The sequence below is a fragment of the Nansenia antarctica genome (genome assembly GCF_963989245.1).
Source record: "Nansenia antarctica genome assembly, chromosome: 7".
In the NCBI taxonomy this organism is placed as follows: Eukaryota; Metazoa; Chordata; class Actinopteri; order Argentiniformes; family Microstomatidae; genus Nansenia; species Nansenia antarctica.
In genome coordinates, this window is record NC_137677.1 from 53644576 (window position 1) to 53667243 (window position 22668).

At 43.1% G+C, this 22668-nt stretch overlaps 1 protein-coding gene across 1 annotated transcript in view; it reads right to left on the minus strand.

The window, feature by feature from the left end:
• Positions 1-9610: 9610 nt before the first annotated feature.
• The window catches only part of LOC308163144 (ATP-binding cassette sub-family C member 4-like), a gene marked incomplete at both ends in the record, with an annotated part of 35637 nt that continues 22579 nt past the window's right edge, over positions 9611-22668 (minus strand). The window contains 11 exons of the mRNA XM_080537327.1: positions 9611-9706; positions 11164-11298; positions 12641-12746; positions 13262-13434; positions 13910-13999; positions 16996-17151; positions 18532-18723; positions 18891-18991; positions 19101-19211; positions 19381-19500; positions 20096-20246. Of these exons, the coding sequence (XP_080393453.1) occupies positions 9611-9706; positions 11164-11298; positions 12641-12746; positions 13262-13434; positions 13910-13999; positions 16996-17151; positions 18532-18723; positions 18891-18991; positions 19101-19211; positions 19381-19500; positions 20096-20246 (1431 nt within the window). The remainder of the gene's footprint in view (positions 9707-11163; positions 11299-12640; positions 12747-13261; positions 13435-13909; positions 14000-16995; positions 17152-18531; positions 18724-18890; positions 18992-19100; positions 19212-19380; positions 19501-20095; positions 20247-22668) is intronic.

A 22668-nucleotide genomic window follows, 5' to 3' on the forward strand; every position in this document is an offset into this window, starting at 1 on the left:
CACAAAAATGTTCTGTGTCAGTGGTCCATGCAAGTATGTTTCCCAGTCCCTATAATCATTTCTATTCATAAACATGCAGTGTGCTATCCTCCACCTAGCAGCTGCCTCTGTGCATTGGAGATTACTATTATGCATCTCAGAGAGCCAGGGATAAACATCTCTCCCCACTTTTAAAGTTTGCAAGCATGAGGCATATTTAATACCATATGACTTAAGCATCCCTTCAGGTATCACATGCAATCTTTTTAAATTCTATATACATTGTTCGACTTTAATGGGTATCTAATTTGTGTTATCAGCTTACAGGGCAGTAAGTAATAATTTGCATGACTGCCCTAAGCAAATATGCTTCCATAAGCAGCCCATAGAATAGACTGTGGGATGGATTATACTTCATATTGGCTATGCCCCGATGATCAATGCTTTTCGAAATAGAGGGAACAGATAGTTTGGTTTGTTGGCAATCTTTAAGTAGAAATTGCAGGATTTTCCACAAAACCCCTCTCTACTTTTAGATGTTGTTTCTGATAACGACCTTTACCCTGACGCTTGTCTTACTTTCCATCGGAGACATTCCTGTGGACCTTCAGTATATCCTCAATGAAGGTCAATAGCAGGTAAAGTGCCCCGCACTGAAGAAATAAATAATATGGATTTGTACTTGAATTATTCCATCTTCTCTCTGCAGTCAGTGGTAATAAAAGCACAGTGATAAATACATGATGCACTGTTTGTACATAGCTAAACCTACTGTATGGAGCTCTGAGTACATAGGTATTCAGGATGTGTCCAGCAATGTTCCTCCATATAAACCACTGCAGCCCCAGCCAGAGATAACGAGTCTAAGCAGAGTGAAGGTCAGTGTGATTACTTGAAGCTGTCAGCTTTACACAGAAGGGGGCTATGGCTACCGATAACCTTATGCCACTCGCAGCTCTCCTAATACTCCTTAAGACAGTGAGGAAGCCTCTGGTCCCGTTTGATCCATCTGAAGTACTCTGCCTCTGACAGCCAGGGTCCGCTCTCCTGTACTGGCTTTTCCCTGCCAGGCCCTTAAGAAATGAAATGTCACCTTTTCAAAAAACCTCTCGTAAAATTAAACAGGGACAATATCTACTGTACATTAACTCTGGTCTAGTTCAGTTCTAGGTAAATAGTGATAACTATCTGAAACAAGGTTGTCATTTTGACTCAGTTGCATCACTGCGTGTGTGTGTTATGTTTGTTAGTTTACTTGACAGCTAATTGGCATGGTGGGTGGTTGGAGTGCTAATGTAGGAGCCTGATCTTAGAAACACGTCAGAATCGTGAATAAAATATGCAGATGCAAATAATGACACAGACAGACTGTGACGGAAAATCCTGGATTGAACATAACAGCAATTTTAGAAATATTCTTGGCTAGGAAGTAGTAGAACATACAAAGACTACAAAGACTAGTACCCACTGTTTATTTATTTACTTTGTTATTTCCCAAGAAAACCTGCGGTATGGGACAAAAGACGAGATGACAAATCAAGCAGTAGGTGTTGTGGCTGTTTGTGTACTGTTATGGACAGGACTAGAAGTCCACACTGACAGAGAGTCATCTCTAATATCATGTTATGCCTTGTCTCAATCAAACTTTCAAGTACTTTTCACTGCACTTGTAAGGGAACTTCATGCTCTCATATGGCCAGCATAGTAAAGTGAGTATAATTACATGGCCAGGCTACCTCATTGCTATGCCTTCAGTGATTTGTGATTTGCAAAACTATTAGCCCGACAGAATGTTCCTGCCTCTTTAAAACCATGCTGTTCAAATATACATACCACTAAAATGCCTGTCCATAAAGATTGATTAAGGTGATAAAGATTTTGTATCAAAAGTGACTCTGATTAAAGCTATTGGTTTCACCGCCATAGAGGTGATCCTATTTTGCATCTGTCCTGTAATCTCTCTCACTCGGTGGAATTGTTGTTAACGCGGAAATAATATCAATGCAAAAAATATTAATAACCATGGTCTGAGAAGCTGGGGAAATGTCACTTAATCAATGAAAACAAATCATGTAGACTGTGCTATGATTATCTGGCCGAGTGTGAATATTAATGCCACTGTCCAAATCAATGGCGGGGTTGCATACATTGTCTCCTCTGTCTGCCCATGGTAAAGACATTTCTACCTATTATATTCCTCTTGCATCGCTACGAATGATCCATCTGGAAAATGCGAAATGTCCATAAGATAACAGATCATAGTTGAACAACAAGAGGAACAAAACATTAGTGATTTTACTGTTGTCAACTATTAAGAAGGGGTATTCAAAGTTCAATTAACTCTGGTTTGTTTTTGGCGAGAGTAATTAAGAGGGTTTGCAGGAGGACATAAAAGAGACAGGAGTATTGTCTTCTATTATTCAGGTGAACATAGCATTAGTATGTAGTACAGGACTTCTCAATTAACCAGTACAGGGGAAACCTTTTGATTGGGGAGGTAATAGCACTGGGCAAGAAGTAGATTCTTTATTTCATTATTTGATAAGGAGGCTCTTAATGAAAATATCAGCCAGAAGCAATACAAGTCAACATGCTGACTTCAGTCATAAAGAAAATCCTTCTAAGTGTAGGAGGCACCGAATTACCATAACACTTGAGTTCATTAAATAAAAAAACGGAGACATACCTGGCAGGCTAATGGAGGTCATGTGAAGTAGCAACACTCTAAGAACTAGTTTATGGCTTCAGTTTTATTTTCTCATGTTTGATCTGACTTACTGAATTATAAGCTCATAGCCATTTTCATAGTCCACTGCAAGTATTTTTAGAATCCAAAAACAAAACAACACAGACAGAGAGCTTTGCTCTGTCAGGTTAGTACAAACAAAAACACTGTGATGGATACTCTCCTGGGTATCCCTGTGCTGAAACCCAGCACTGTCTTACAGTCTCTATGAACACACCGTCTCATAACCCCAGCCACACTGAGTAGCTATGATGTGTAACGTGGCATTATTGTATCAGTGACGGCGTCCATTAAGTCACTCAGAGCAATCATAACATTCCTTTCCTCAGGGTCTGAGGCGGGTTGTAAATTCCCTTGGCAGGAGGATGCTTTAGGGGGTCAAACACACCAAATATCCCAACAATAATGGCCTGAATATCAGTTACATCTCTCACCTATAATCATTGGCCGGCATTAAAAGCATTTTCAATGGAGGGGTAGTTCTGCATACTTTTCAGTCAATGCTTTTGAACTGGGTATAATGTAATCCGTGCTGCAGATATCTTCTGCTTTTGTGCATCTATCCGAGGAGAGAATGGCTAGGCCTATCAGTTACACTCTGGGGGTGATGTATATGCTTCTAGAACAATGTCACAAACAGATAAAGACCATGATACGCTGCCCATTCTTGTTCTATGTCATCTTTCTAGCCGTCAAAAGCATTTTTCACAGAAGAACTGGATCCAACTTTCTCTGCAGGAGCACAAAACACAAGCTTATCTTTCCATCAGAAATTGACTCAACTTAAAATATAATATCTCCCGGGTGCCGGCCACAAACCTGTAAATGACAGGCCACTTCAGATAGTTGAGCCCGCCGAACAACGTTAGCCAAGGACAGGGCTCGTTCAGTTTACTGTGTCATACCCAGGGGACACAGCAGAGGAAGGGGGAAGTCCAATAGCCGACAAAGACACATAGTGACATCAACACAAGACAGGAACTAGGTGAACAGAAGTCAATCCAAATGTTGTGTTGCTCTACTTCGTTGTGAACTACGTTCCAGTTTCTAACTTATTAAATTAGTTTCTGACACAAAGATATACCGTTGATCGACTGAGAAAGTTACGTTAACGCAACAGCATTCCTATACACTTTCCATAACAAGACAAATATTTTTGACATTATCAGCTCACTGACACATTGGGAGATTCGGGGATTTGGACAGTTTCTTTTCATTGTCTGATTGTGATGTGTGTCAGATTAGCTTGCAGTCCATCTGTATTACTGTTTCAGCTTCACGCTGATGGTTTTCAGAATAAAGACATAAGGCTTACATCAGACTATCCTACAGTGTATGTGTGAGAATTCTGTGACAGTGTTTCTACGGATAGTGTCATGATAACCGATGAATGCCAGATTAAAGACATAATACTGATTATTATTATTATTACCAATTTTATTTTGGAAAAACTAAATCACATGATCTTCAAAGTCTACAAAAAGTCCACAAAACACATCATAAGTCAACACAACAAAATATGAACGTAAACAACACAACAGAGGCAAAGAAACCACCCCATATATACTAAAATACTAAAACCTCTTTCCAAATATATGACAGAAAAGTAAACCACATAAAACAAAATAGCATGAAAGGAAGTCGTAAGAGAAACCCTATGCAGAGGCACGATGCAATGCACAACACCACACCGTCAAAAACAGTAACCCGCCGACAAACGGAAGTTGTTCGAGCAGTTGTAGAGCAACATTAAATGGCCCAGTTAGTATACTCTGTCCCACTTTATCAGACATCTCCACCATTGTCCACGTGGAGTTAACTTTTAGACTGGCTGTTTACTGGCTGAAAGGCCAGGCATGCATCTGAAGCCACAGAGGCAAGATAATGTATCCCAGGCCACAAAAGCAGACGAATCACTGTGCATTAAGACTGGCCACACAAAAGGCAACAATGGCTTGCATAAACACTATTTAGAACTATTCACATGGCATTGAAGAGATGGGCGTCGACTCAGTATTGCAGCAAAGCCGGCGCATTGTGCGGAGGTGAAAAGAAGTCTAATGAACAGGAAGCCTTATTTGAGAGAGCTGACAGTAACCATACAACGGGCGCATTGTGAGCCTGCCATCAACCCTGTGGGTCTCTACATTAGGAAAAATGATGAGAAAGTAACCCCAAAAGACACACTGGGCCCTTGGACCCACGTAAATGGAGGCCAACAATAACGGGGGGACACAAGCTGTCCGCACCTTTAACCAATGCAGCACGTTTACATGCACAGAACATCACCCACTCTCATGGCCCAGGATAAAAGCCTCCTGGCCAGATAGAACTTTGAAGTACATTCGGAGGAGTTTACCGCCAAAAGCCCTTTTAATTCTGATGGCGGCTAAAATATATGTCATACATTTCAAGTGAAATCAAGTTTCACTGGAAAAGGAATAGACTCCCACCCACACGACACACACACACACACACACACACACACACACACACACACACACACACACACACACACACAGAGACACGGCCCCTGCCTCAAGCTCCATCAATCTTCCACAAAGGGGTGACATCACCAATAAGCATTCCCTCTTTAAGCTTTAAGCAATAAGTAACCTTATTTACTGATGAGATAAGCCCTGGCCTATTGTCTAGCTCTCCACTTTCCTCCTTTCTCTCGCAGCTGAGGAATCAAACGGCATTTTGCTAAGGTGACGGAGCATGCACAGGATTTAGGGCTAAAGCATGCAAATGGTTTCCTATTTGGTGGCCTTTCACATGCTCACAGGCTTAGCCAGTTCAAAGCAGCAGGCCCAGGTAAAGCTCTCTCTGCTCTCTAAGCCCGTTTGTTTTTCCAAAGGACCTTCCTGTTTTTTTCACCAGATAATAGGGACTAACTTAATGTGTGATGCTTTGGAACTGTAACACAGCATTTATATAGATACTCTTGATTTTTTGGTCCTTTTTGGAGAAAAAAAATGATAATACTAGTCAAATATTTTACGTGTCAAATTCAGTGAGAGAATTTCAGAATCGTAGTTGCTTTCTTTTTCTTTTCTTTTTTTACAAATATGTTAAAATGATGCATTGGTGATTTTCATTATCATGCATTAGACCAGTCAACTTTCATTATAAAGTTGTATTGATTACAACATTTGTTAATTTCATCAGATTCATTTCCAAGTAGTTGACAAATGGCTTATCTTTATAGCAATAGAACATACTTCAGTCAAGAGTGCTTACTGTGCATCACACACAGACACGTACATTGAGACCTATAGCCTATAATTACTGTTGAGGTGCAAGTGGGTCTTTATAAGGTCAGCTAACGGTGGTTACTCACATGCTGAGACAGCATGATATGCCTCAACAGAATGGACAGTGATGACACAGTGGTATAAATGGTCAAAGCATTGAAAAAATAATCCAATTAACATTGTTAGTTTGTCTTTGGCCTATGTCAAACTGTTTGTGTTCACCGGTATGTGTGAGTGAGAAGTTTGTTCCCATCTGGAAAAGTTATAAACCATCTAGATCTCCTAGATATACTGTATTTCAGTTCCTCTTTAGTTCACCCTTCACAGGAAAAAAACAAACAAGCTTGTAATCACAGCAGAAGAATCAACATAGAAATTGGGGGGAAAAAAAATCTACCATCTATTTTTAACAAGACATAATGCCATTTCATATTACACTGAAACCAATGTCAGGGTAAGACTGTTAAAAGGTGCTATTTGTTGTTTGTTTTTCTGAGTGGTACACAGACAGTTGTGTCAGGCCCTGGGAACTTGTCACATATTCTGTTTGCCGTCGCTTTAGAAAGGCTGAACACACAGTCTCAGGGGAATCACTCAAGACTCCCAGTCTCTCCCCCATGTCACCAGCCAAGAACAAAGCCGCCATAGTCATTTCTCCTAATTTCACTGCAGACTGTCGAAATCCTGTTCTCCTTTTCTCCTTCTCTTCAACAAGTACTTTATGCTGGGATCAGTCAGGTCTGAGCCGCCCACAAAAACCTGAGGCTCTCTCTCCGCCGTCTTTCAGCAGAGTTTGACACACCACAACTCCCTGTCATTCACATCCCTACACCATGCAATTTGTTTCCATTTGTCAAACAGCAGTATCCCTCACAAAAGAAAATGCTTGCACAATAAAAAGTTACAACAACATTGTCCCATCAATCCAAAATGTCCATGTGACAAACTCTTCATTAACCGGTAACAAAACAACCTTTTACAATGTACAGCACTTTTTGTGTGTTATAGATACTTGTTGTTACATTATGTTTCACTCAATTGATAATAAAACACCTTTTCACAGAATAGAATGTCTCATACCCCTAAAATCACCGCCACCATATCATATGTCTCTTAAAATGTGGACGGGCTAAACTGCCACATTGTGAATTCATCCATCATTTTATTCATTCCTTCCTCATTGTGCTGACACAAACTGTATTTTATTTCTTTGGGATTAACTTCATTGTGTGGCCAGCCAGGTTTCTCTTTCTGTTACACAGACGTCTATTTATTAAAGCTACATCAGCACTACATGGACAGCATTGCTATTTCTCCTACCTATTCAAATATGTCTTAAAATGGCCCTATTATGAGAAAACGCAGAAGGTATCAGGTTAATAATACTTATTGTGCCAACTTTGTTGTTGCCATTCTCCTGGCTGGCGTTATCGAGGGGAGAGCAGAGAGGATATATGCTGACTGTGATGTAGATAGTGCCCTGAGTATTGCTATTGTGCCGTGTGTTGTGCTGTGCGCTGCAGTCACAGATAGGTTTAGGATGTCAACGCTGTGTCAGGTGTATTAGCACCTCGGAGACCCATGATGCTCCAGCTGCTGTGTGCCTGACGTCTCTCAGGGCCCTGGCCGCCAGCCTGACACCCGACACAAAGTAATCACACATCACAGCGTTTAATCACTGAAACAAGCACTCCAGAGGACCCCCGTGTCAATATCCCACTCTCTCATTATCTGTTTGGATTGCACATCCACACTGTCAGATAAACAGAGTGGAAAATTAAGATTAAAAATATGGTAATTTCATTTCAGGCAGCAGGCTCCTCTCACTGGCCCATTATGCTATTGATTACCTCTGAATTCAATTTCTCCTTTCAATGTAAACTTTAATCTATTCGTAACCCAACAATTCAACTCCCCGAGGGCTATTTGAGAGTAAGTAACCATTTAATATGACGCTAGCTGAAAATTCACTGGCTTTAATGAATTGTGTAAATCACTCAGCTTAAAAGGACCCAATGGCCCCCAGTTCACGATCCAAATCCCAGCCCCTTTCTGGAGCCTATTTAACCACACTTAAATACTGCAATCTATACACAGCTTAATGTTTACTGACACTCCATTCTAAATGTAGGATCACTGCTGCTAATTGTTGTCAGTTTGAGAGGAATAAAGTCATTGTTTACCTCCATAAACTGATGATAATGCATTATATTTCACTCAGGACATAAAATGAGGTGGTGTTTTTTTGATGATGACAATACATTGCGGATAACATAGTTTATCTTAAAAGTCAAACATAACATTATGTTCATTTTTAATGTTGGTATTAAACTACTCTTATCTTGTCGTAGTATTGGTATGATACAGCTCGTTCATGAAAAACAAAAAATAACAGACGCAAATGCTTAGTAATTCAGTCCATGTTTACTCATGGCAAGTCAAAGCAAAACAATTAAATAAAATCTTTGTTGATAACATTACATTCATATTGTGTCTTGATTTTTTTTGCATTGTCTATTGACGAAAGCTTAAGTGTCAATCAGCTGACAGTATTGGAAACTAAAACTGTGGAAACTAAAACTGTGGATCAACAATTACGATATCAATAAAGTTGTAAGTTGTAAGTTATATCTGTATTACATAACAAGCATCAGAGATGGGTGTATATTATAACAGACGTGACTAACAGTAGTGATAAAGATTCTTAAACCTATATGAGCCAATGATAGCTTCCGCACACTCTCACTTACCCACAGAAACCTGTACTAGGATTTACAATAAGCAGCGGCACAGTTTGCTCAAATCATCACAGTGGTACAGATACAGATTTGACTTCATATTGTAATGCACATCCAAAAATAAACAAACCTTTCCAAAAAACATTAAAGCCTTTTACACAATTTCACCTCCTACTTGAGTGGTCAGTGGTACAAATGCTACCACAATCAACATCTACTGTACCACAACATACTTCGAACTCAAAAGCTATATCGAAGAACAGAGGTAGCAATAGTCATTCTACTCAAAGTGCAAGAAGACCAATCTGGTCTGAAGACAATCAATGAATACAGTGCAATTACAAAGGATCGATATTCTGATCAAGGCACAGTCATTATTGGAAGCAACAACAAGTGTATCTTCTCCAACTCTACTAGATTTCAATACAACAAGTACAAAACTGATTTGACTGAAAACTATTCAGACTCAGAGAGTCCTGAACTACAGTTAGTTTGGCTTTGGCTTTAAAAGTCTACACTGTCACCAACGTCTATAAACCACCTCTTATTCTTCACAAGGAAAAGAACATCCTGCTACATCCTGGCCAGCAAGTGTAGGATCGAGCATTATCCTACCCCTGAGGCTAGCAAACACACATATATAACAAACAAACATTGCAAAATGTAATCAATAAAACACAGCCAGTAATTTGTTCCAATAAAGACACAAATTGCTTTCAACTCCTCCTCCTGAATTGTTATGGTGTACGCCGATAAAATGTGGCACGTAATTAAGAGCTGCATGATATTTGGTCAGCGGTGGTGTGTGAGGCGTCTGGTCAGTGGTGGCCAGCACAGAGGGCCACAGTGCAGCTCTGTGCAGGGTCATGAGAGGGAGGGTCCCCAATTTGTCACAGTGCTGTCTCAAAGATGACACAGCTCTCCTCTGAGGTGCTCATGTCCGTCAGTCCATTAGTCAGATTAGGACGGCTTTTGTTCATGTAAACCTGGAAGGGTATCAGGAAGGCAATGTCACAGATTACAGTTTACAGGAGCATGGTAACATTTGAAGTGAAAATGCTGTGTAAAAAGATTATGTTGGTCTTGTAAGACCTGTGAAATCCAGGGGGAAATCTAACTGAGATCATCAAAGAATAATAATCTAGATATAATATTTTCCGCAACACACTGGCTTCTAACCTGTGCTATGCTGTTTAGCATCACTGTCTAGCTGGATATAATATCACAAGCACAGCTCTAACCTAATTCACTGTTCACTGTCAAAGTGAACCTAGGCAGATACAGTACACAAGCTCATTCAAAATGGCTAAAGAAATATTTGTTTATTATAACGGTATCCTTTTATCTAGTTTCAGCTGGTAGAAAGAGGCTATGACAAGGCAACTATTTTGGTGACACAAAATGCATGAGGGGGGGACAGGTAAAAAACGGTTAGCCACGATATCAGATATACTCCCAACTCAGGGCTTCTCATTCAGCTGGGACAAAGGAGCGAGAGGTTGGTATCATATTATTTAATGTATTTAAACCTTGACTGACAACTATAGAAACTTCACACTCCAGCTCTGAAGCGTCTCAGTATTTAATAAGTGGTGCTAGACGGTTATGGGAGTTGGAGTAATCTGATCTAGAGAGAGCACCCCACAATAAAGAAAGGAGACGTAAGGGCCTGAACAATGTCTCTACCAATCCGCCACTGTGCAGGGTAAGACGATACCAAATAATACCACAGTGTGCTGAGTCTTTGAAATCAGTATTTTACCCATTTCAGTCTGTGGCTCTGGAGATACAGTTCTCCTGATAAATTTGTACGGGGGACAGAGAGAAAATGAAATGATGCCTACTTTTTCTTATTTCACAAAGACCTGTTTGAAGTTGCAATATCGTATCTGTGGTGGCTGACAGATGCACATAAAAATGGAATTGAAGGATGAATACCCAGTCCTTATCTGGAGACTGGCTGAAGGGGAAATACATCACAAATGAAATTCGAAGAAGAAAAAATTGACGTTCTCTATTACAGTAATCCCCATAGAAAGTTTATCCCAAAAGGAGACAAAGTTAAATGCAATATTTCTAAATAGATATGGAGCAAATAAGCTGCTTTTCTGGAATTATTTCAAAATTACATTTTGGAAATAGATCATATGGATGGTTCTTTTGATCAAATCAGATGATGTACAACTACAAAGGAGCAATTTTTCAGAATGAATAAAAAAACGGTGGTGGTATGGCATGGCATAATATCAATGCAAGTAACTAATCAATATTTAATCAACATTACCATAGGGCTTTGTGACAGGTTTATGCACACAGCCTGCTACTTGACTATGTTGTTTTGTATGTGAGAGATCTGTTGTTAAAGGGAGAGTCCTGGATTAGCCTGCGTGTGTGTTCTGAGACTGCTGAGTTGGGACAATGGAGGGTGTGGTAGTTAGGTTACCTGTTTGGCTGCGTGGAGCAGGGAGGCCACCTCAGCTTTGCCTGTCTGCTGGACCATCTGGTAGAACACTCCATCCTGGTTCTGCAGCAGAACATAGGGCTCGTCATACTCCCGGATCCTGCCTGCCTCCAGAACCTGCAATCAAGACACACAGTGAGTTGGAGATAGTATAGTAGGGTGTGTGTCACACATTAGCTACAGTATATACTTTACTGCTTAAAAACGGGCATTTCAGCTGTTTCACTGGTGAGTGATGCACACAGACAAAAGTAAGAATATAGAAACAGTAGTTCTCCTCCGCTCAGAACCTTCCATTTCATGTGACTCACGGCAACAACAAACATCAGGGCTTGTTTCAGCTCGACAGGGCTGTGGACATACGCTGTCAGGAGTGTGAAAGTGTAAGCTGACAGTGTCAGATTGACGATCAGGCGTAAGCATGCTTATCCATGCCATTTACACATGCATTTCAGCAGCACAAGGGTGGTCCTCAGTCAAAGCCAACAATCACACCTTCGGCGCACTCAGGAAAATTACCATCATTTTTCTGTCATCACATGCAATGTAAACCGAGCAAAGAATAGCTTCTATTCAAGGAGCACATAAAAACCTAGCATTATACCATGGACAACGTTAAACAAGAGCGATCTCCTTACAATAGGAAAAGACTACTGTCACTTTAAGCCTCATTTTGATTGATATTACACATAACCAGTGAGAGGTAGAGTACAGTTTACAGACCACAGTTACTACTCAAGAAAACTACTTCATTCGTCGGGGTGCAACTTATAATTTGGACGAGGCAATTCAGGTGGGTCCCTTTGCCTGTCCTAGCAGCCAGCGGGACAATCTGGGGGCATTTGACACGAGCGCAGGTGTTGAAAGGTCCCCGCTGTGTGACATTTGGCTTTTCTCTTCGCCACTCTCAATGGCCAGCCAGCCACCGGGTCAGCCGCTGTCCACATGGGCAGGAAACAAATGCTGCCACAAATGGCACTAATTGGCACCTCTGCAGGCAGTGGCCGGGAGAGGCCAAAGATCAAGTGGCACAGGGACACAGACTGGCCTGGGCACGTCTCCGCCCCGCCCGCCCTACTGACATCTGTCACATCGATGAATTAAAGTATGAACCACTTTAAATGAAACTCCTCCCCAAACTGTGTGGTACTTCATTGATGTCCCTGAACTCTGCCTACTACGCAGTTGGTAGGGATGGCATTTGAGAACAGGTGGATATTTGTGCACGTTATTTTATATCAAGTGAAACTACAACTACTTCACAAAATTAGACCTTTCAGTCCTTGCGGAGGGTTAGCAGCACACAGCATCATGTTAAACTGCATGTTATCCGACTGCATGAAATCTCTCAGGAATAACATCTCAATTTCGGTGTATAACAATTAAGAGTGAGGGAATTATCTCAAGAGAATCTCTGCATATATGCAAATTATGAGTTAACGCTACATGGATCCCTCACCAGTATTCGGTCACAGTCGATGATGGTGTTGAGTCGGTGGGCAATGGTGAGCACTGTACAATCTCTAAACTTCTCCCGGATTGTCTTTTGGATGAGGCTGTCTGTTCTGGAGGAGCAGGGGAAGAGAATACCTTGGCATTCGGGTAGAAACAATACTCTCTTCCTATACACCCTTGGGCAGGGATTGTACCTTACACATCAAAACAATGGCTAATCCTTAGCCCGGTATGTGCAGCTGTACTGAAGTCAGAATATAGAGTTACCGTGTCACTACCAGGGGACATAGCTTATGTATGGCGGGTGTTAAACATGTGTACTTTAATGTTTTCCATGTCTTTATGTTCATTCGCTTGCATTGTTCCTGTTGTTTGTTGGGATCCTATGGTTATAAGAATGGAGGTCGGGATATGAGATGGATTTCTATTCATTACTTTACTGAATAGAACACGAGTAAGATATTATGTGATGCTTTTCAATCGCTCTGTAGCTCAGCTAGTGATAAATAAAACATGGCCCTGGATTATTGTGTACACGCAACACAGAATATACCGAAACATGGAAACAACATTACACTGAAAATACAACATCCTTTACATTGATACGACCAAAGCGCCTCCTAACCTTGGGTCCACGTTTGCTGTGGCCTCGTCGATGACCAGGATGCGGTTTCTCCTCAGGATGGCCCTGGCCAGACAGACTAGCTGTCTCTGACCCACGCTGAAGTTAGACCCCGACTCTGCCAGTACCGTCTGCAGCTTATTGGGCAGCTCCTCCACGGCGGCCCTCAGCTGCACCTGCAGAGAGGGAGAGCAGAGCCCCGGCCCTTCATTACCCCTGCACAAAGGCCTCCCGTGGGGATGTCTTTAAAGAGCCATCCAAACACACCCATTACCCGGCTGGCACAATGGAGGGCCAGGTCCACTGATGACCTTGGCCACTGCTCCCTTGTGGCCAGCCTCTTGCTTTAATCCAGGCCACCAAACCCATTCAGGAGAGGGGACCAGGAGCTGGAGCCCTCTCACTGTGGGGGGAGCCTTCATCCCTGCTCTGCTCGCTCAGGCCTCACTGGCCCAACACACATCTCCCCCCTGTAACATTCAATGGCTCCCAGTTACAAGCCGCACATTGAGCTGGGCCCCACGGCCCTAATGGGATTTTCCTCCATGACTTGTGGCGAGCAGGGAGGCTGAATGGAGCATTGTGCTGGGGGACAGAGGGATCCCCTCCTGGGCCGCCAAGGGGGAATCATTCAGGGCCACGCTGGAGTACCTCTTGGAGTGCATTCCACAGCTCCTCGTCTGTGTGCCGGCTGAAAGGGTCCAGATTCTTCCTCATGGTGCCCGTGAAGAGAACCGGGTCCTGGGGATGGACGGATATAGAAAGAGAAGGCCATGGCCAGTTAGGATAATGACGAGGGGGGAAGACGTTTGAAAGGGTTAAGACAGGCTTTATGGAGCGGTGCTATATGTGAGGGAGAGGTGGTCACAATGAGCCCGCAACGGCACTCCCAGGAGGCCCATTCAACACCCAGGCCTACTATGCACCACTGAAGTTGATCTTTTTTACTTTGGAAAACGGTAGCTTGTGCTATGGTTTTGGGTGGAGAGTAAATGTTGTATAGAGGTTGTCAGAACATAACAAAAAAAAGGTGCAGGAAATGATGCATATGTTACAACTACACATTCTCAAACGATATTTCAAATGATGTTAAGATTTGGGTACAACACTATGATTTCGTCAATGTAATAAAGAATAAGACTTGCAATATGTAAAACTGACAAAAAAAGGAAGAAAATGAATTCATAGTCGTGCAGTACATGGATCCATTCTCTTCAAAGACAGTTGAAAATATAGGTGACAAAACACGTGCATAAGTCTTAAGAAATAATCCAGTGCGTTGCCTAACGTCTCTCCTGGCTCCCATAGGCAGCTTGTATCCCAGGGATGTGTATTTACAGGGAGCTCCACACCTGTATCAAGGTTCATATAGCCATACAACATACTCTCAAGAGAGTAAATAAAGCTCTTTATTACAGCCCAGTCCAAACACCTCACCCCTCTACAGGAAATGTTCAAACATGCCCTTCTGTTTGCTGTCAACTTGGAACCTGCCTAAATATCCTCATGTCAACTCACCAAAGTCAAACACATTTTATACAGAAACCCTGGTCCAACGTAAAAGTGATTTACAGAACACTTACAGGGACTCTTCGCTCAATTCATAAACACAACCTGATACCATTCATGGAACAATGTCATGGTAGATAAGGTTTTCATAGTATCATTTCCTCAACGAGTCAACACTACAAGGCTTTCTTCTGCAACAGACGACATAGTTTATGTAACTTTAATGGACATAATGAACATTTGAAAAAACATTAACAAGTCTGTATGGGCCTCAAGGAGCAATAGAGATAAAGGAGGACAGCGAGGGAACTGTCAAAAGCCACAATGCAGTCAGGGAAGTACAATAAATCACACTTACTCAAGACACTAATCGGACCCCTTATCAAGATAAGAACGTTCACCTGGCAACCGTGGGCAGTGGCAGGAGTAAAGTACACAGTGAAGAACACACACACACACACACACACACACACACACACACACACACACACCTCATCAGACTTTTGTGTTGGTCTTGAAACCCATGCCAACTACATGAAACAGAGCATCCAATTCTAAGCATTCAGGAGTTCATCCCTTTCTCTCTATAGCCTCAACATTGTTCCACCTTTCTACTTCCAATGAGCTTTTCCTCTGTCTCCAGCAGACTGCCTTAGCAGCTCAAGTCCCAATTCAAACTAGTTTTGTGACACACTTTAATTGAGGATTCAATGTTAAGTTGGAAAAACAGCTTTCCATAGACTGATTATGTGCTCCAACAATTCTAAGCCCCCTGTTTGCCGCCAAATTCATTTTGGACTGTGAAGCCATTCCGGAGGTTTCAATAGAACCTGAAATGGATTCTTCTTTAATGCCACATCCTAATAAAAGTTTATCATAATCAAATCTTAGGGAATCTGGAGAATAATAAAACTCCTCACTGGCAATGTATAGAATACATATTAGCATCTGAAGATTCCACATCACAAGGTACGGCAACAAGCATCTCATATCAAGTTATTTTCCATTTGAAATATCACTTAAACTCTGAGATATGGCAGGGGAGATATAGGAACGATTTTCAAATGTACATTTGTAAATGCAATGGAGACCTTTTCCTTTATTGAGGGAAGTTTTGAAAAATGGGAATACATGTGGCAGAAGAAATCCAATCTTGGTAATATTAGTAATACCAATCACACTTGCCGTCTTTCATGACAGGATTTTTACAGTAGGGACAATCATTTGAACAGATATATCATGTCTATACTATCTGTGCACAGACCTAGCACTGCTGTTCTGAAATAAGCCAACATTTCACTGATGTGAAGCTGAAACAGAAGTCTCCTAAATACCCCCACGCCCACCTCGCTGCCTTACTCATGATGCAGCGGCCTCTCCTCCTGGCAAAAGCATCGCCCAATAGGAGAACAGCTTCTCCACATCATTAAGGTGGTGGAAAGACAAAACCTGTTTTATATCTGAGTGAAACTTTACCTGGAGAGTTATTGCTACCAGAAAAACCCATCAAAACCATAGAAAAACCCTTAATGAACTTGTTTTAGGAGTGTTGGCTGGTGTGTGTGTGTGAAACGTTAAAGACTTGGGCTAAGTGACGGTGTATGAGGGGAGTGTGAGGCTCTGGGGGAGAGCTCTCTCCTAAGCAGCTTTCCCATGTTTGGGGGGTAGAGGACTAATCCTCTGTCAGTGACAGGGAGAGAGAGAGAGCAGGCCGTGGGAGTCTTCTCCCCTCCACTCTCCGCTGCCTGACACTCACCCCCCAGGCTGGCATTTTCTTAATGCCGTATCACTTTCAACAAGCGGAAGTAAAGTTAAACTGTCTCAAGGCATCCGTTTGTCTCACTTTCCAAAATCCCCTGAATGACGACTGTAATTCTCCTCGCTCCCCTTTTTCACTTCGAAACAGGCAGGCCTGTAAAAAGCAGGCCAAATCTCAGCAAGGTGTTAGGCATGGTTTCTGTTACTACCGGAAGATCACCTGGGGAATGCCAGGGACATAGAACCCACACTATAGAAAATATCAATGGGGAATTACTCCTCAGTGTTGCGAAGATGTAAGCACTACACAATGATACTGAAACTCCCACATGCATGTACCAACAACAGTTTTTGCCAATCAGGGGTTACAGTTGTTTGTGGATACACAGGATCATCTTGATCTAATATTCTAGAAGTGCTGATCAAGGAAGCTCAGCCTATTCTAGATCACAGGAGAGCAGGGAGGGTACCTGTGGGATGATAGACATCTTCTGGCGCAGGGTATGGAGGCCGATCTCGGAAGTCACTACGCCATCGATGGAGATCCTACCCTTGGGCTCAGCCAGGCGGAACAGGGCAGAGACGAGGGAGCTTTTACCAGCGCCAGTCCTCCCTACGATGCCAACCTGGAGAAAAACAGGAGATTACTTTTTTGTGGATTTCTTTCTCTAAATTCACTTTCTATGGTACACAGAAGACATTATATAGTTTACCACAACTTAACGAAGGACTCCTCTTAACTGAAGTAAAAAATGAGTGCTACTTCACTCCCATTGAGTCCTCGTCAGCTGTATCCCTCACCTTCAACCAGTAGTTTTCCAGCACAATGAGAAAAAAAGATTGCCCTTCCTATCTACAGTCAGCCTACGACATATGCCCCACAAGCCTTGTGACATTTAAAAAGCAGCATACCTCTAATGTTAACATGACTGCTTTAGATGCTATCATAATGTATGCATTTCAAGCAGAGTCTGCGTAGGTACTATCAACCTTGTTCCACATGGATCAATCAGGTTTCCCCATTCTACTGTAGCCTATATATGCGCTCTAATTCAGATGGCCTAATCAGTGATATCACATTGCCCTCTGGATTCACACAAAGAATACAAAAGGCTATCTAAAATTCAATCTAGACACCACCTTGTTAAAACCTTGGAAAACCATACATCCAAAATATGGAAATAGAAGAGAATGAGTCAAAGACCCCAGTTAGTTCAACCAATAATACTGTAGGTCATGCGGTTTGGGGTTGGTGTGTTCATTTACAAATAATGTGTCTCTGGCCTCAGGTGTTTGTGTCTGTGTGTGTGTGTACAGTATGTGTGTGTCTGCGTGTGTGTTTATGTTCTATATGTGTATGTGTAGTGAGAGGGAGCAGTAGAGGAGTCTTCCGAGTGCTAGGTGCAGGGTTCTCTGTGAAAGCGTCTCAGGGGGAGACTGTCAGGATGCACAAAGCCTTTCAGACCCACGGCATCCCGGTGAAGATCCCTCCCATGGGCTGTCAGAGCCTCAGCCTCGCCACTTATCAACCCATCCATTGTGAAATCAGCCGCACTGGCCAACCGTGGCCATGCAAAATACACCCCCCTGCATTAAACTCTGCCTTTCAATCACCCTCAACCATCTTCCCTCTGCCTCTCTCTCTCTCAGCCTCCGTCTCCCTCTATTCCTCCCTGTCCATCTCCTCACTCTCTCTCTCTCTTCTTCTAGTGAATAAACACTGTCAGGTATCCCAGAATGCAAATTGGAACAAATGGATCCACTTGAGCAGTCTTAATTACATGATATGTATTCCATGAATCACAAATGGTATATCCCCCCCCCCGGAATCAGCCACACAATAAGGTGGCCCCTAAATAACTGATTTGAAAAAATAATGACACATAGAAAAGAACACCACCACACTTATTACACATGCTGCATACTGTATCAACGTAAGTCATGGGCTGTGCACAATAGTGGACATGGACACACTGCAGTATATTGACGGTAGTAACTGTAGGAACCTTCTCTCTGGATTTGAATTCAGCAGTCAGGTTCTTCAGGACCACAGGTCCTTCGGCGCTGTAGGAGAAGTTGACCTGGTCGAAAGTGATGCGACCATGTCTGGGCCAATCAGGAGGAGGACGCTTGTCAGTTTCCCAGGGTGCTTCGCTCTCCAGTTCGGCGTACTCCACCACCCTCTCCACTGAAGTCATCTAGAGGTGCCATCATCAAATAAATACTGCATCAGTGCTATCCTATGTTCAACCACCGTGTTATACCGACAGTTCACACTAACATGACTATAAGGTAACTGTGTTGTTCACATTTCTTTTGTTGGATGGTCTAAAGCTCTCTATCCATAAGATGTGTTTGTTCTCACCATGTTCTCCACCTCTGCACTCTGTCTGACGCCCCACTGGAACATGCCTATGAGGGTCACAGCGTAGGACAGAGCCAGGCCTACGGCACCTGCCTTCAAGTCTGTCAAACCGGGACAGAAACAAAGTCACATACTGCACTGTACTACGAGGTTCTCAGCAGAGTCCTGGCAGACGCTTGTGGTGTTCGTAGTTGATCTGGCATACAGTACCATCCCTGAGGAACAGGCAGCCAAAGGCAATGATGGTGACGAATATGGAGCAGATTCCATCCAGACGCACAGCGAACCAGCGGGAGGTGGTCAGGAATAAGAACCAGGCCTCTGTGATGGACGGAAAAAACAGCTTTAGAACACAGCTGGTACTAACCTAAACGTACTAGGTCTACCCTCACCACAGTATGTCTATGTGATCAGTAACGTATAACGGTTGAATCTGAATCATATAACATTCAAATAGAGCTATATGTAGATATATTTTAGATGTTCTGACCAGAATGGAGATCTTGATGAGCATCAAATGTCTGCTGGAACCTGTGCTGAGCTTTGAAGGCACGGATGGTCCATAGGCCTTGGAGGGACGAGGACAGATGGGAGAAAACAGGACTTCGAGCTGAAGGACAAATAGACAAATGACATGTACAATGACCAATAAAGTCAGCTATTCAGATATACCTCATTTGGTTGTGTGTATATGCAGCCTGAATACGTTGTGAATAAACCCATCCTTTTGTCTGTTGTTTACCATTCTAAGGAAATAATATTATGCAAGTCCACAGATAACGCTTTGTCATCCACCTTCCATAAAGGAAATGGCTAATATTAGCATCCCTGTTGTGAGGATGTGTTAGGCTTGTAACAACACAGACAAAGCCTGAATGTTTCGTTAGAGGTTCTTAAAAGCACTTTTGTTCATTAAGATCAGGGAGACTTTCCTTCTGTGTGCCTTTGGGCTATCAGCCCAGAATAGGGAGGGTGAACTGTAGCCTGCCATGGCCCAGTCATGCCCACTTGGCATTTCCTCTATTGTATCTGATGTCATGAACCAACAGCTCTTGAGGAAACTGTGTGTGGGCAAACCATGGGCCACAGTCACCTTTAGCCTTTATGCTAATGCCCGAGGCCTTCTACAATGGTCTATTAGCATTTCTGCGCTATCCCTTTGTCTCCCGCCCTAAATGGACGTGTCCCCACGCAGTGGAACCTACTGGTGGACTCCAGGCGCTTGATGTCCCTGGAGGTCTCCAGGAAGTAGCGTCGGAGGAACAGGAAGGCGATGAGCAGAGGGAGGACAGGGATGAGGATCCAGGGGATGACGGCGGCTGCCACCGCGATCACCCCCAGGATCTGCAGGAACACCTGCGACACAGAGAGAGGGAGAGAGAGAGAGAGAGAGAGAGAGAGAGAGAGAGAGAGAGAGAGAGAGAGAGAGAGAGAGAGAGAGAGAGAGAGAGAGGAGGGAGCTCAACACTGCATCACAACAGGCCACAACAGAAGTCAATGGACTCACTCTGGGGTCTGTTGGCTACCACTGAGGTTTGAGGCCTGCCTTGAGTATGAAGTGAGGAACCCTGCCATGTTGTTGTGTGTGAGAACATTGACCATAGGTGTAGGGTGACAGAGACATGGCACAGGGGGGCTGTGTGACGCAAAGAGGGAGAGGAAAGCAGGGCCAGGCAGTGGCACTTATTGGTGGGTGAAAATTCCCCAACCCCCATGGGCCCCCTTTCCCTACAACACCTCAGCTCTGTCTCCCTGGCTGTGGCCTCAGCCAATGGACATCGTCACTGTGACTGGCAGAGGGATCTGGGAAACACACTGCGGGTGTCTGGTGCAGAACAGAGCAACGCCATAACCACACAGCCAGCCTTCAATAACACAATGACTCATACATGCAATCTGATGGCAGAATGGGGCTGGGTGCAGTGACACAGCCCCGAGACACTGTCACACCTACACTCTGACCAGCAACAGAGAGGACATTGTTCAATATGTCACTGTTATTGTTTAAACGTCATGGTAAGAGAAGATAACCCACACTGTATATTCATTAAGATTGACTATAGTGTAAGTGTATACAGTGTTTTGGTTATCAGTTATCACAAATAAATACTACAATCTGGAGGCAATGTTCATTTGAATAAACAGTTAACTTTGTAGATTGGATATGATAAACCTTTATGGAGGGACTCTTCCAGACTTCTTTTTACCTTACAGATATACTGCATATTTCATATTCCCATGATGGCTGATAACATTTTAACCTCACACACCCTGAAATTAGAGACAACCTTACAGATGACTTGTAAGAGAGAGATTAGGATCAGGATGTCACCTTCAATGGTCTCAGACTAGCCCTCAGAGATGAAAATTTAATTTAGCACCTTAATTACAGATTTTATCGGGCGCTTAAGCGCACATTTAAGCATGATCACTTTCAATGTAGTTTTTTATGATGAAAAGCCACTCAATTCCATTTACAGTGCAGATAAGAGGGTATTACCAGTCTCACCATCGCCGCGCTGGAGCACACACAATCAAGCAGTGAGTGGAAACTACTGAGCACAACTGATCCCGAGAATTTCACAGTACATAAGTTTCAATCTGGGCCTGGATGGAAGGCTACCGGACTGCAAAGTGAGATGGGAGCACGCAGGTTCTTACTGCATGCTATCAGACCTCACACTGAGAGGCACAACTATTTACATGTTTGAAGTTGAACAAAAGTGTTTTTTTTTTGGGGGCAATACTTAAACTACATTTTACCTAACTTTCCTTTGCCTTTTCTACAGTGCTGTATCATGTACTGTATCATGGTACTGTATGTATCATGTAACTAGTAGATCAGCAATGTTGAATGGCCTGAAATGGGACCAAGCTGCCCCGGCTCTCAATCTAAACCCTATCAGTGCTGCTGGTCTCTGGCGGGTGGAGCCAGTGTGCTGAGGGGCTCTGACAGTGGGGGTCATCTGAGGAGAAGGAGTCTAGGCAGGAAGTATTAGAGAGGAGTCCTGCCTCTCCACTGCTGCCTCTCCTGCTCCCCTGAGCCCACTGTCGCCAAGGCCCTGTTTGATGTCATCCATTTGCCTGGTCTGCCGCTTATCATGTCAGCATCATAAGAAACCCAGGTCCCCACCCACACTACACAAAGATGAGTCAGATAAACACTGACCTACACCACCCCCCCGCCCCCCCCGGTCTACATCCACATCTCATAGCGCCACTGACCCCACTGCCTTGCACCCCACACAGGAAAGGATCTCCCCAGGCCCTAGCCTGCTGCACATAAAAGTGGATAAAAGCTTTTGTATATAAACAGTTTAAATAAAGCATTACCTCTAATTGCTCTTTAGCAAGAAAAGAAAGCTACTGTAGGCATGCGATGCGGCCATTCAGGCAAACAGGGCGCACCGCGGTGCCCAAAGACCATTCACATCTCCGCTGACCGTAATTGCTTTATTTTGTAGGTGATACCATCGGGGGCTTTGATGTCCAAATACATTTATAAAATTGAAGTTAATTGCTATATTTGTGCTCAGCGCTGATAGTGACTGTTGTTCCACAGCGGAACATAAACACTTCCCTACAATTAAACATCCCCCCGGACATGAGGAGTCGGTATGCTTCTTTACAACTCCTTTTTCATGCTCCCTTTATTTAGTGACAGTGTGCTATGTTTCAGAGAGAGGCTGCCGCTGGGAAAAAGGAAAACAAACCGGAATGAAGGGAGGAAAAAGGGTGAAGAGAATTCCATGTCATCGCAAGAATTTTTTCAACCACA